Here is a 13,505-nt window from a genome sequence, read left to right as displayed (position 1 = left end):
CAGCTCTTCCTTTCATGAGTGCTAGCACTGCCAGCAGAGCCCTCAGTCTGGGTGCCTGCAGCCCCCAGAGCCTAAGTGGCGCTGACCTCTGACTCCTGTCTACCCAAGGCTGCCACCACCACACGATTCAAGGTCGTTTTTTGGGAGAAAAACACAAGAAATAAGTGTTTTATGACTATCTTGCCGCCCCAGAAGAGTAAGATAAAGGTATGGGGCCAGGAGCCTGGCCTGGTGGTAGAGCGCTTCCCTAGCATGCAGGAAGACCAGGGTTCTGTTCCCCAGTGGCACATCCACAGGAAAGCGGAAGGGGTGCTGTGGCTCAGGTGGTTGAGCACTAGCCTTGAGAAAGCCAAGGACAGAGCTCAGGCAAAATAGAAGATACAAAGCGGCATTGTATAAAATAACATTTTATTTCTAGAAAATGACACAAAGGGGACACATGCACACGCCCACACAGTAATCATTTCATCTACCACATAGGATTGGAGCACAGCTGACAGTCTAGTTTCTGAAGACAATGAGGAAAGCTCTCGCCATTTACGTATAAACCTTCCAGAAATTACAAAAGAAAGGCCATCTGAAAAGTATAAAGAGTAGAAACACTTTACAGGAGGACAGGGATTACAAAATAGAAGCCAGCAAGGACCTGTTTCAGAACTTCCTAAGTCTCCATTCAAATGCCAGTGACGATGGCAGGCAGGTGGTTGGAGGGGACGTGAGCTGCGCCGTCGGTGCGGGCAGTGCCTTATGCGATGTCTACTGTGTGCTGTGGAAGTGGGTGTGGCAATGTGGCGAAAAAGGGCTAACACTGAAAGCAAAGGGGGGTCAGCTTCTGGCCAGCTGGATACTGAAACTCAGCAAAGCTACTCTTCTCTCCTTAGCTTTTTGTCTTTTGTATGACTGTGTAAACATTTTCTGTGTATTTGCCTGGCTTGCTTTGAAAGACGTAAGACCCTCGGCTCTTCAAATGCATGGCCTGGTAACCTGATGAAAAGCCCCTGTGTCAGTGAGGATGAAGACCAGGAATGCAGAACACATACGAAGGACACAGTATTTTATTAGACAGTACAAATCATTGTGCAGTTATAAGGCAGAACATCAAGGCGACTTAAACTAGGAATTTCAAGACCAAAGTGAAGTCGATGCATGAGGAGGCGAGCATTGGACCGAGGGGAAGGTGGGGAGCCTTCCCCTAAGTGGGTGACAGCGGTGCCAAGGCTGCCGGTCAGCAAGGCGTCCCTCCGCCTTTTGACCGAGCCCTGGGCCTGGGGCCCGAGGCGGGCCTCGCAGAGGGAGGGGAGGACGGCCCCTCTGGTCTCGCAGGTGGCTAGAGGATGGTAGTGCAAAAGTGCATTTCTCCAGTGGTGTCGGGGAGGAGGGTGAGTTTAGGAAGTGCTTGAGTCATGAAAGCCCTAGTGTGGGGTTAAAGAGCGCCGCATAGGTCTGAGGCTGTCCGGACACAGGGGAGGCGTTCACTTCACCGCGCCCAGCCGTTTCAGCAGTTCCTTCCCTTTGGAAAGCAGCCCCTTTCTCCTTCTCGAGGACATTTCCCTGCCTCTCCCAGGACTACCAGAACCCAAGGATGACGTAGGTGACCCCGGATGGAGGTGGGCTGTGGGGGATGGAGCTCTCCTTGCTGTCCCTGAACCCTCGGGAGGAACCTAGTAGGCATACGTGACAGTGAGTGTGCCGCCGCTGGCATCTCCCACCGCCCGTCTCCACCAGCAAAGGGCAGGGTGGGGCGGGGCGGCGCCTCTCTCTCTCCAGTTCTACAGCATGCCATGAGAAGCACCGTGGCACCTGCACCACGGCCCTCGGAGAGAGGCCCGGCCGTGTGGGCTTTCAGTGTCTTTGTCTTGGGAGTGGGGGCAGCGCATGGCAAACGAAGCCAGGTCTTCGTTTACTGTACAAATTCATACTAAAGCAGGGGCGGGCCGGGCCCTTGCCTGGCGCCCAGGTGTCCCCTCAGTGGAATTTGGGTGGGTTGGAACTGCTTGCTTGCCTAGGGGCGCTGACACTGTTGGATGCGTTCTCAGGCCAGTTAGAATTCTACAGAAACTTGGGAGATGGCGTACTGGTTGAAAGGAAAAAAAAAAAAAACTAAGATGAACCTTAATTACAATCAAAGAAAGCTCAGAGGCCCGCACGGAACGCTTCCGTTCTTTTCAAATAGTGGAGTGTGAATTTTCCCCAGCACACAGCACAGGACTTCAGAACACTTAGGTACTTAGCCAGTCGTGCTCTGGAGGGTGGGGAGGTTTTTTCTGACATGTTGCATGACCTCTCGGCCTTGCCTATTTTTGCAGCTGCACACGCGCCAGCAACAAGGTAATCATCCATCACCCGGGCTGCAAAGCCCTTTCAAGCGAGCGTTCACATTGGGCAGGCATGGGAAAGCAGCCAGGGGCTTCGAGCTTGCTTGGATTTGAAATCAAGGTCGAATTCTAATGGAAAACACCTAGGAATGCATCCCGAAGCACACCTGAAGATACCACCTGGGCCCACTGGGGCAGGGTGCGAGCTGCGTGTCCTGGGATGTCCTATTGCATTGGTAAGCCAGAGCCCCTCTCACGCTCGGAGCAGCTGTGCCCTGAGGTGAGTCCCGGCTTCCCCCAGGGGGAGGCGTGGCAGGCCGGCACTCGGGCCAGCGCTCCCGGCTTGAGGCCAACCCCTGGGCACCCTTCGTCACTGGCCTGCGTAATCTGGGGTGACAAGGTGTTCTTTTAAATTTAGTTTTAAGTAAACATGTTTATTAGATTGTGCTTTTTTCCAGGAGTGGTTAACAATGCAATATGCAGCTTCCATTAAAGTAGACACGGGACACTGTGTAAACAAACAGCTCATTAAGAAATATGTTCTCAACGCTGCTTTTCAAATACTCTTGAGAGAAATGGTAGGAAGTGAGTTTTAAAGAGGATCCATTTCCGTATGAATCCAGCTGCTTTGCGATTGAGACCAAGTAATTGACTAGCACTTTAGGTCCAATGGGTTTTTTTGAGACATATTTCTTCTCTCTCTCTCTCTCTCTCTCTCTCTCTCTCTCTCTCTCTCTCTCTCTCTCTCTCTCTCTCTCTCTCTCTCTCTAAGCCCACAGTGGAGCCTTAAGTCGACCGTGTGGGTCCGCTTAGGGTAGCTTAGGTCGGTATCTCTCTAGGTGTCTTCAGTTGCTCACTTACGTGGAGGCTACATGCCTGATTAAGGTGTGAAATGAACGCTCTTCTTCTGTGTCCAAGATGAGCGAAGAAATAAAAATATATACATGAAATAGAACAGATAGGAGCGTGACGTAAAGATGAGACGCTACGGCAGATGCGGGTATGCTGGAAGGGCCATTCACACCCCGGTCTCCACCTGCCTCGACTGACATGTGCCTCTGTCATGGAGGGCGGGAGCAAAGGAGACCCGGGGGCCCTTCCGTGAGAACCGGACTTGGGGCTGAGAACTAGGCACCTGTAGGCCCAGCCCTTGGGCAAGGACAGGGGAGGACTCGGGCTGCCTGCTCCACACCCGGGACGTGAGAATATCAACGTACAGCTCAGGCTAGGACAGCAGGGGTGGAGGCCGGAGGCCGGAGGCTAAGGAGGCCGACTTACCCGTTTGGCCTTGGCGCGCATGGCCGTGTCGTGGGCGTGGTGGGTCGGGGCGTCAGACAGGTACACCTCCACGTCGTCAGGCACTTCTTCCAGGAAGTTAGAAGGCACGAGGCCTTTCTGCCCGTTCAGCTCCCCCTGGAAGCACAGGGAGGCTGGCAAGGGGAACTACTCATCCTCTTAGCTTTCCCAAAGGGGAGACAGTTTGCCTTTTTCTTCCATAGAGGTTCCGATTCCTCTGCCCCAGAATCCTCAGGGATGACAAAGTTTGACCCCATGCAGACTGAAAACTAAAAAAGTCAGAAGCCAGGCAGAGCAAAGCCAGACTCTCGGGCCTCTGAAACCTGCACTCGTCTGATTTTAAGACAAGGGCTGGAAAGAAGTCCATACTGGTGTGGGGGGAGGAAGCGGGTGTGGTGGGCATGCCTTTAAGCCCAGCTGCAAAGCAGGAAGGCCAAGGTCAAGATCCACCCAGGGAAAGAAGCACAAGATTCTATCTGAAAAATAACTGAAGCAAAAATGGCTGCAGCGTAGCTCAACTGGTAGAACTCCTGCCTAAGCAAAGCATAAGGACCTGAGTTCAAAGCTGAGTACTGGAAAAAAAAAAAAACCCTCAGGAAAAAGAGAGCAAGCTAGTCAAAGTTTTCTGCAAGCTGCTTGAAAGTCATAGTTCATGCGTAATTAGGAGGAATAAACAAACACGATTGAAATGGTGCTTCTTCATATCAGAAACTTACGTAATAAAATCCATCCTCGTCGATTTCACCAAAAACAGTAATAATGTCTCCGGTGCAGAAGGGAAGCTCAGCCTGCAGAGACACACAGGAAGTAAAGATCACGCTGCAACCCGGAGAAGTGGGTTTGAAAGTAGACAAGGGAAAAGCAGCTGGACGACTCTGTCCGTGGGCTTCCAGGAGCTCATATGGCTCAGAGCTGGATCTCCTGGCCCCCATTCCAGGTCTCCGCCATTTTCTACTGATGGTGTCTGTGAAGCCAGCTCATCACCTGACTCTCCTTAAAAGCCTGGGACACTGGGGAGTGTTCCTCTCTAAAGATACTGTTCTCCAGAATTAAAAATGCCCTCACCGGGGGCGGGGAGTGTGGCCTAGTGGTAATGTGCTTGCTTAGCATGCACAAAGGCCCGGGTTCGATTTCTCAGTACCACATACATAGAAAAGGCCAGACGGGGCTGTGGCTCTCTAGCCTTGAGAAAACCCAAGGACAGTGCTCAGGTGAGTTCAAGGCCCACGAACTGGACTGTGGGGGAAATATGCATCCAGGGTCAGCCATGGCAGGTCCACCCAGGGACCAGGCCAACCACGTCGGATGGAGCCCTGTCCACAGGGATGGAGTCATCCCTGCCTTTCACACCACCGGACCGGGCGGCTGGGTGGAGAGGCCCAGGAGGACGCCCGCCCCGCCGCGGTGGCCGCGGGACCTGCACAGCAAACCTGCATTCGCTTTGCTCTGTTCATCCCACACTTACTGCGTGGCTCTGGCCCATGGACCGTGTGAACGTTCCCACCTAAGGTGACCCATGTCGCCACCAGTGGATGTGGACCCCGTGTGTCCTTCTGGCCACACTGCCACAGAGCCAGGGCATCAGCGCCCCCATCCCAGACCCCCAGCAGATGTCAGAGCCCTGTACAGGCTGGAGACAGACACTCCTCTGCCACAGCGCTCGGCACCATCTGGACTTGTGAGAATGACAAGGGACAGGTGTCACCGTGGCTGGGGTGGGGTGGGGGCTGACCATCTCTCGTGTTTGCCATCTCTACAGCCGTGGTCAGCATGGCCACAGACTGCTGCATCGGCCACTGAGCCACGTGGCCTGGCGGGTACCTCCACGTCCACGTTTGGAGAGCTTTCTCTGGGGTCGTAGTCGTACAGAGCCACCATTCGTCGTGTGGGCGATGAGTGCAGCCGGCCACCTCGTCTGCTTCTTTCTGTGAAAGGAAGAGGACCCCGACCTGGAGTTAGCGCCGCCCGCGTCTCCCTGAGAGCCGGGTGCAAACCCCGCAGAGCGTGCCAGGAAGGACACAGCGGCACAGTGGCCGCTCCCGAGGCGCTCACCGACTTTCTCCACGGGTGTGTTCAGGGGGAGGAAACCTTGTCTCAGCAGCTGCTCCATCATCTCCTCGTCGGCGGTCTGGATCTCAGACACCATGTTACAAGGGATGAGGCCGAGACGGGCGCACGTCTCCCCCCGGTAGAAGCCGTCGGCATCTTTATCCCCGTACACCTGCAGCCACGGGGAAGCGGGCACTGTGGCCGGCTGTTCCTCATCACTCAGCCCCGCAGGCCTCGGGCCTGGAGCACGGCAGGCGGGCTGCGCCCAAGCCTGCAGGACAAGTCTGTGGGTGCTGGGACCGCAGCCTGGACCTGCCCCCCCCCCCGCGAACCCACCCTGCGCTCGGTGGCGCCCAGCCCCTGGCAGCCCACCTTGATGACCTGCCCTTCCTTGAAAGGCAGCTCCTGCTCCGCCGCATCCGGGTTTGGGGACATGGTAAGTGGGTCGTAGTCAAACAGAGCCACGAAGATGCGGGCCGGGAGCTCCTCGGCGCCCGGGTCGGTTTCCGACTCCTCGGAGAAGTCTGGAGAGAGGTGGTCTCGCGGGGGACACGCATCTGGGGACAAAGTGGAGAGGCCAGATGACCCCCAGAGACCCTGGCGCAGGCTCCTGGGGGCCGAGCCACGGTGCCAAGGGCGGAAGCGCAGGCCTGGGCCTCGCCTTGCATCTGGTTCTTGTTGGTCGACTGAGGAGAAGGAGAGAGATCTGAGTCCTCAGTGACTCCCAGAAGCAGACAACAATCTCCAAGTGAGACCTCATCAGAGCCAGGCCGAGCTGCCCGGAGCCCGGGAAACGGGGGCGGGGGCAGCTTCCCTCTTAGTGGCTGCTCGGGAGAACCAGCCAGGTTTGCAGGGCCTGCGGGGGTCAGGATTTGACCTGCACGCGCATACACGCGTGTGTGCCTGCACACACCCACGCAACGCCCTCCACAGCAGCCACCCTCGCTCCGCAGAGTGCACGGCCCAGGCACGTCGACGCCCAGCGCACACTGAGTCTTCCCGGTCCCAGCTTGCTGAGCTCTGCCGTCAGTGGACCACACAGCTTCCGCGTGGCTTCAGGGCTGCCTGCCGCCCGGCTGCCAAAAAGGATCCCTCTTGAAATGCCAGCACGCAGGCCAATCTGGAGGATGGGTGTGGGCGCCCTCCCTGCGGCAGGTGGCGGAAGCAGGTGCTCGAGGCTCTGGACGGGACACGTCGTGTCTCACAGAACCTGCACCGGTCCTCCGGTGTGCCTCCAGCCACCGGAGCCCCCACTCCATGTCTGTGCCGGGGGGGGGGGTTCCTCGTGGTTTTTAAGGCATCATGACCAGGAAGGCAGTCTGCACAGGGTCAGCGCAGCGATGGGTGTTTCCCCGGGGTTTCTGCTCATCATTGGTGTGGGCCGCATGCGTGGAGGGGGAGGGAGAAGAAAGGCGGGCTGGCAGCAGCCAGGGGCTGTGGGTAATGTCTTCACGATGCCTGGGGCAGGGCAGGAAGGCTGGGGACAGCCTGGCCCTCAGCAGGCAGCACAGGTGAGCCTGGCGCTGGCGGGTCAAACCTACCCTCCTAGCTACACAGGAGGTGGAAGTCTGAGGTTCCAGTTTGAAGCCAGCTGGGCAGACAGACTCCCGAGCAACTCCTATTTCCAACATCGGCAAAAAGCTACAAGAAGGAACGTGGCTCGTGTGGTAGAGCTTCTTCAGCGAAAAGGCCGAGCCCCGGTTCAAGCCCCACTTGCTGGCACAAATACATAAGCCAGCCGATATGTACACAGACGCGCTTGGAAGCCCTGCTCGTCAAATGCAGTGATTTGCTTCCGTGGTGAGGGGCCTTCTGAGCGCCTCGGTCATGCGCACGTGCTGGTGTTTCGGTCCGTGTTTGATCCTCTCGGGGGAGGCCTAGGGAGTCCTTTCTTCCAACTTCTTCCAGAACCGTGGGCCACAGTGAGGGTCAACGCGAATGCAGAGTCTGGCAGTGCTGGTGACAATTTGTGCACACAGGGGCCGGGATCTGGGACCTCTGTGCCTTGACCTTGGGCGTGCAAAGCCGCCTGTGGCGAGCACGCACGTGTGGCCACTCCACAGGGCTCTGGAGCCTTCACTCCAGCACACACTTCAGTTCTCAGTCCCAGGGGACTGTGCCGCAGTCACCTCTTCCGAGGGTCTCATCTCCACGCCACAGCACTCTGGTGCCTCCTGCATGAACCCCCCCCCCCCCCAAGCCAAGAGAACTTCCACAAGGGCAGAGCCCGGCTGCTCCTCACCGCACTCACGAGGGAGGCTTGGGACCCGCCAGCTCCCACAGCTCCTCACGCCATGCTCCTAGGACGGCGTGCCAGGGCCAGGGCCTGGGACCTGGCAGCCCAACTCCCCCCCCCCCCCCAGAGCAGCCCCGAGGGCCTGAATGGAAGCTCAAGCTTGGAGATCCTGGCTGTGAGTGAGGGGCCCAGGGCGTGGCTGGGCCATGGTGGTGTGGTCAGGCTGTGTCTGTTCATGGCCCCCTGCCGCCTTGGGCCCCTGCGCTGTGTAGACGATGAATGTCTCATTTTTAGGCATGCGTGTGAAATGTGGGAGTGTGCTTGTGTGTGTGCATGTGGTGTGTGGCGTGCACATGCAGTATGGGAGTGGTGGGGGAGGTGCATGTGTGTGTTGTGTTCTCACGCATGTTGGCTACTTCAGGCTGACGCCCGGGCCCTGCTGTCCTGGTCAGGACACTTCCTGGAGCTGTGATTTCACACACGTGACTCAGAGCCTCAAACTTGTCCTGACCTGCAGCCACACTCCAGCATCCATGGAGCACAGTGACCAGTGACAGTCCCGGGAGCCATCCCCAAAGAACGGAGCCTCAGGGCAGCAGCCGTGAAGCAAAGGGCGGGGCTGGAAGTCCAGCAGCACTGGGGCAGTGGAGGGAGGACGAGGGGAGGTGGGGGGAGGGCGAGAGGAGGTGGGGGAGGACGAGGGGCGGTGGAGGGAGGACGAGGTGCTCCCCCTAGAAAACCCCCCTGCCAGCAGCGTTTGTATGACATGTCACCCACTGACAATGCATGTCAGGCATGTGGACAGCTCCCCATCCAGTACCACCCCTCCAGCTTTTGCCTCCACTCAGGCTGGGGCCCTAGAGAGCTGGTGACACAGTCCCCTGTGGGACACTGGAGAGTGGATTTTCATGACCACAGCGCCAGCAGTGTTCAAAAAACATCCAAACAAATAGGGTTTGTTCTCTCCATACCCTCTTCTGACCTTACTGTTGCCGTAAGTAACTCAGAGTTTTCTTTACTTACTTGAAAGCGCTACTCCTGTGTGTGTGTGTGCGTGTGTGTGCATGTGTGTACATGTGAGTGTGTATATGGGTGTGTGTCCGTGTGTGTGCATGTGTGCGTGCGTGTGTGTGCGTGTGCGTGTGTGTATGTGTGTGCGTGTGTGTGCATGCGTGTGTGCATGCGTGTGTGCACGTGTGCGTGCGTGTGCCCGCGTGTGCCCGCGTGTGTGCATGCGTGTGTGTAGACTGAAGACTAAGCAGCCGCATGCTCTGACAGACAAAACGTGTGAGACCCAGCAGGCCACTCACCGAGAGGCGGGGCGGTTGCCAGCCGGGGCCTGTGGGGGCCGGGGCCGCTGCGGGAGACCCTCCGCCCCGCGTGCTCCGTTCGCTCTGCCCGTCCCGCCAGCGCCGTGCTTCCTAAAATCTAGAGACAGAGCAGCGCCGTGGTAAGTCTCGCCTTGGCGTCGAGAGGAGAAAGAACAAGTTAGCCAAATCAATCCAGACCGGAAGCAGAAGCTTGAAAGGCAACTAAACGTAGCTTTTAACTGCAAGGTTAGCTGAATGGCCTGGGAGGGAAAGACGGGGCTGGGGGGGGGGGACGTGTTCTACACCAGCGCGGCTCTGGCGAGCTGTGGGGGATGGGGGGCAAAAACGCATTGGTGTTGCTGCACCGCGCTTGGTCACAGGGTGCAGTGCGTCTGCTTCCAGCTCAGGGCGCCTGGGCACACGCAAATGCCTGTCCTCGCCAGGCTCTGCACACCCCGCCCCAGCCATCAAACCACGAGAGGCCACCGTGGTGCCCCCCTCCAGCGTGGACCAGAATTGTACACGAGGGCCCCGAAAACTCAAGGGAGGGACACTCCCCCACACGCTCACGGCCGTGCGCTGGCACTCGTGGAAGGCCCAGGCCCAGGAGGTGCCCTTTCTGGACACCCCCACCTCTCAATGGCCTAAAGGTTGGGACAGGTGGGGAGGGGACGGCAGCAGGCGGCGGCGCACGGCCGGCTCCGGGGAGGCCTGGCGCCATGATGCTGCTCACTGCCCAGTGAAGCGAGACGAACACTCTGAAGAAAACACAACGGAGAGATGAATGGAGATCTGCGTGGGCCCCTCGTGGGGCACCAATGAGAAGGGGCCACAGCTAACGACAGGACACGCACTCCAGAAACTGGGGGTACAGCAAAAAAAAGTCTTAGAAATGATCAGCAAAATGAGCTCCTTTAACAAAGGGTCTCTATCTTTTAAAAACTCATGGTTGAAGGCTAAAAAAATAACTAAAAGTCTCAAAACAATGGGGAGGGGGTGACAGAAAGACAGACACAGAGAGAGCTCCAACAATCCATCAGCCATGAAAATCAACGATTCCTCCATGGTGGACAATTTTCATAGTGCCAAACTTTTGGGAGATCACAGTTCAGCTAACCCTTAATTAAAACTTAGATTCAGTTGCCCTTGAATTTTAGCAGCCATAAGTAACCAGTACTGATCTGTGGAGGGGAGGGGGCTATTTCTCTAAAGCAAAGGAAAGCAATCTCCGGCACGGTCAAGCGATTGAGAAGCAAAGGGTTTAAGAAATCAAAAGTGCAGGGAGCCACAGGCAGTGGCCGGGTGACCCCAGGGAGAGCCTCCCGAGCCAGAGCCGACGGGAACGGGGAGGATGGGGACGGAGTGGTGTGGCAAGCGTGGGTGGAGAGAGAGGAAGCCGACGTCACACACCCACGGGCCGTCTGCAGCTCTGGGAGGAGGCCGGGCGGGGTGGTCAGCAGCCACACTGTCGGGCGTGGCTGGGCTTTTCCTCCAGACACCCCGAAAATCTTCATGGCCGGTCACCTCGTCCCAGCCACACCTCCTGGACAAGGGCCTCTCCGGGCTGCACGGGGTGTCATCGCTTCTGATGACATCACTGGGGCCCACCTGGTCCCCCAGATCCTCTTCAACGCTGCTCTGCCGGGTCAGCGTCCGCCGCCGGGCCAGCGCAGGCCGCAGGCCACGTTGACAGAGACAGTGACCGAGGCCTGGGCTGCACTTGGCCACGGCGCTCCTGAAACTAAACCGTGACTCGTCTTCCTCGCTGCCACAGTCCAGACCACTGTCCGGGCTCCTGCTGGCTGAGCGGCTGAACCGGCAGCCTCTGTCTTCCAGGAGGTCGTCCGTGTGGGCTGGCCCCTGGCCCCTGTGCTCAGCCGGCGCCCAGGAGCCCCGCGGGGCCCCGGCTCGGGAGGCGCCCCCAGCCTGCCTAAGCAGCGGCTCCGCGTGCTGCACGTCCTCCTCTGCTACCTCGGGGATACTGAACAGTCTCTTACTGCGGTGGGGGTGCGGGGGGAAAGCGCCCTCCAGGCTCCTGGACGTGGAGCATTCCTTAGGGGCAGGGGCGTGGGAGCAGTGTGCCACCAGACAGGGGCGGGTGGGCAAACGAGGAGGGAGAGAAAACACACACAGAATTAGTCCCGCGCGGCCCACGGCCCGGGGGTGGCCAGGGGCTGGGATGGAGCACAGGGTCACACGGTGGCACCTAGAGGAGGCGGGGACAGCACGTGGACAGCCAGCGGGGCATTAGAACAGGTGCCATGCGGGTGGAAGGAGAGGACAGGAGCGGCCTAGGCATGGGAGGTGGGGCAGGGCAGGGCGGCCCCGGCTGTACCCGGCCAGTGCACTGGCCCTGCTCCCTGTGGAGACATCTGTGCCCACTGCCAGCCCAGTGCCGGGACAGACCCCGAGATGGACAGCACTGGAGGTGACGGTGCCTGGCACCACTTGCCGCTCACTGGGGTGAAGTGAGCTCACTTGACTGCACAATCACGGCGTGAAGTGAGCCCTGGAGACTGGACCACCACCGGGTGATGTGTCTGGAGGACTGGGTGTCCCTGGTGTGAGGAGGGTCTGGAGGACTTGGCACTCAACACCGCCTTTGTGTCCCCTCGGGACAGCACCCTGTCATCACCACGCCTACCCACTTGGCCAGTCTTTCCCCCATACCACTCCCAGCCACACAACCTGAGCTGGGAAGACGCCTGGCCACTGCTTCCTCCCCGTGCCCCGGTGGTGCCCCTCGGAAGGTTTGGCGCCGGCCCGTGTGCCTGACCAGATGGGATTCTCGTCGCACGCCTCCAGCACACGCGTGGGCCTGACCCCCGTCAGAGACAGAGGTGTGTGGTCTCTGCTGACTGCACATGTCTCCTCCACCGCACCTCATTCTGGGCTATTAACTCTGTGCTCTGGCCCGCATCGGGGTGAGGAGGCCCGCAAAGCCCGAGCAGGCCGGGTGTGGATGTGGGGCGGATGAACCAGCCAGGTGCCCAGGACAAGCCGGGGGCCTCTGGGGGCGGCATCACAGCCTGTGTGGAAGGGCAAGCTGGGCTGGCCCATCTCCACGCCACACGGCGTCCAAACTGAAAGTGTCCGGAAAACCACACCCGTCTGTGAAACCTCGGTTTCCTGACAATGTAAGATCCCTCCACGCCCGTGTCTGCTGCGGCTGTGCAGCATGCAGGCGGCCACCCGGCCTCCTCGGAAGTGAGGGCTGGGCTGGGCCGGGCTTCTCTCTCAGCCCTCCAGTCTGTGGGCCTGGGAGGTGGGCCAGGCCTCAGGCAGCGTGGGCTGCAGCCATGCAGGACTGTACAAGGATCTGGAAGGTTCTTTGTGGTAGGAGTTCCCTGAGGTCCCCCCGGTGGCCTTGGCTGTGGGACCTGCCCTGCCGCGCTCGGCCCCCGGCCTGCCATTCTGGATGCACGGCCATGTGACCAGAGCATCCAGCGCCCTGGTCCCGACTGGGGTCATCCTCCCCAGGGCGTCGTCACCCTCAAAACTCCCCGCGGCCTCAACCGCTGCCTGACCCTTGGTGGGTCTGTCTGCGTCCCAAGCTGCCCAGAGAGGCTCCACGCCCTTCCTGAAGCCTGGCCTGCCTTGGGATGCGGCCGGGCCGTCTGACCCAGGGACATGGGGTTAGTCTCCAGTTGAACGGGTCACTGACAGGCAGGGCTCCCATTCTGCTGAGCCCAGCCTTTCCCAGCCGTGTCTGCTTGGCCCCTGCCCCCCCTGCATGCCAGACCCCTGGATTGTGTGGATCTGTTACTGCCCCAGCCCTGCCTTGCCCACCCTGCAGCCCTCAGCCTGCGCTGCCGGCGGCTGAGCCCAGCCCTGCGCCGGGCTAGAGTTATTCCTCCACGTTTGACCCCTGCGGCTGTGCAGGTCCCCCCGGAGGGCCAAGGCCAAGTGCACCCAAGGCTCTGGCACCCAGACCTTTCTGCAGAGGCGACAGCTGCCTCCCACCCCCCAGCCCAGGAGAGGGGGCAGACGCTGCGGAGGCCCCGCGGCAGGCACGGTGGAGAACTCACTTTGAGGGCGTTGTGGGAAGTGCCGCTCGGCCGCCGCCGGCCACCGTCCTCTGGCTGCATCTCCGAGTACAGCTCCTCCTCGTCCTCCTCCATGATGTCCGAGAGGTCGGAGCCCCGGCTGCTCTCCGTATGGTACTCGTCGCCATGGCAGCAGGGGGGCTGTGGAGAACGGTGCGCGGACGGGAGGCCCTCAGCCCGCAGCTCCTCCACGGGCTCCGGCCTTCCTCCTCTGCCCGCTCACAGGGGGCCTCGTGGGGAGCACTGAGGATGA

General features: G+C 59.3%; 1 protein-coding gene across 2 annotated transcripts in view; it reads right to left on the bottom strand.

The window, feature by feature from the left end:
- Positions 1-408: 408 nt before the first annotated feature.
- Positions 409-13,505, bottom strand: part of Rimbp2 (RIMS binding protein 2) — a 49,984-nt gene continuing 36,887 nt past the window's right edge. For both annotated transcript variants that reach the window (XM_090320534.1, XM_090320533.1), the window contains 9 exons: positions 13,235-13,393; positions 10,617-11,258; positions 9,207-9,324; positions 6,033-6,217; positions 5,664-5,832; positions 5,433-5,536; positions 4,328-4,399; positions 3,594-3,728; positions 409-1,661 (listed from right to left, as the gene is read on the bottom strand). In XM_090320534.1, the coding sequence (XP_090176660.1) occupies positions 1,473-1,661; positions 3,594-3,728; positions 4,328-4,399; positions 5,433-5,536; positions 5,664-5,832; positions 6,033-6,217; positions 9,207-9,324; positions 10,617-11,258; positions 13,235-13,393 (1,773 nt within the window). In that variant the 3' untranslated portion in view covers positions 409-1,472. The remainder of the gene's footprint in view (positions 1,662-3,593; positions 3,729-4,327; positions 4,400-5,432; positions 5,537-5,663; positions 5,833-6,032; positions 6,218-9,206; positions 9,325-10,616; positions 11,259-13,234; positions 13,394-13,505) is intronic.

This window comes from Megascapheus bottae, chromosome 28 (genome assembly GCF_031878675.1).
Source record: "Megascapheus bottae isolate mThoBot1 chromosome 28, mThoBot2.hap1, whole genome shotgun sequence".
Lineage (NCBI taxonomy): Eukaryota > Metazoa > Chordata > Mammalia > Rodentia > Geomyidae > Megascapheus > Megascapheus bottae.
Note: the sequence above shows the minus strand (reverse complement) of the source record. Positions and strands in the feature narration are given on the sequence as shown.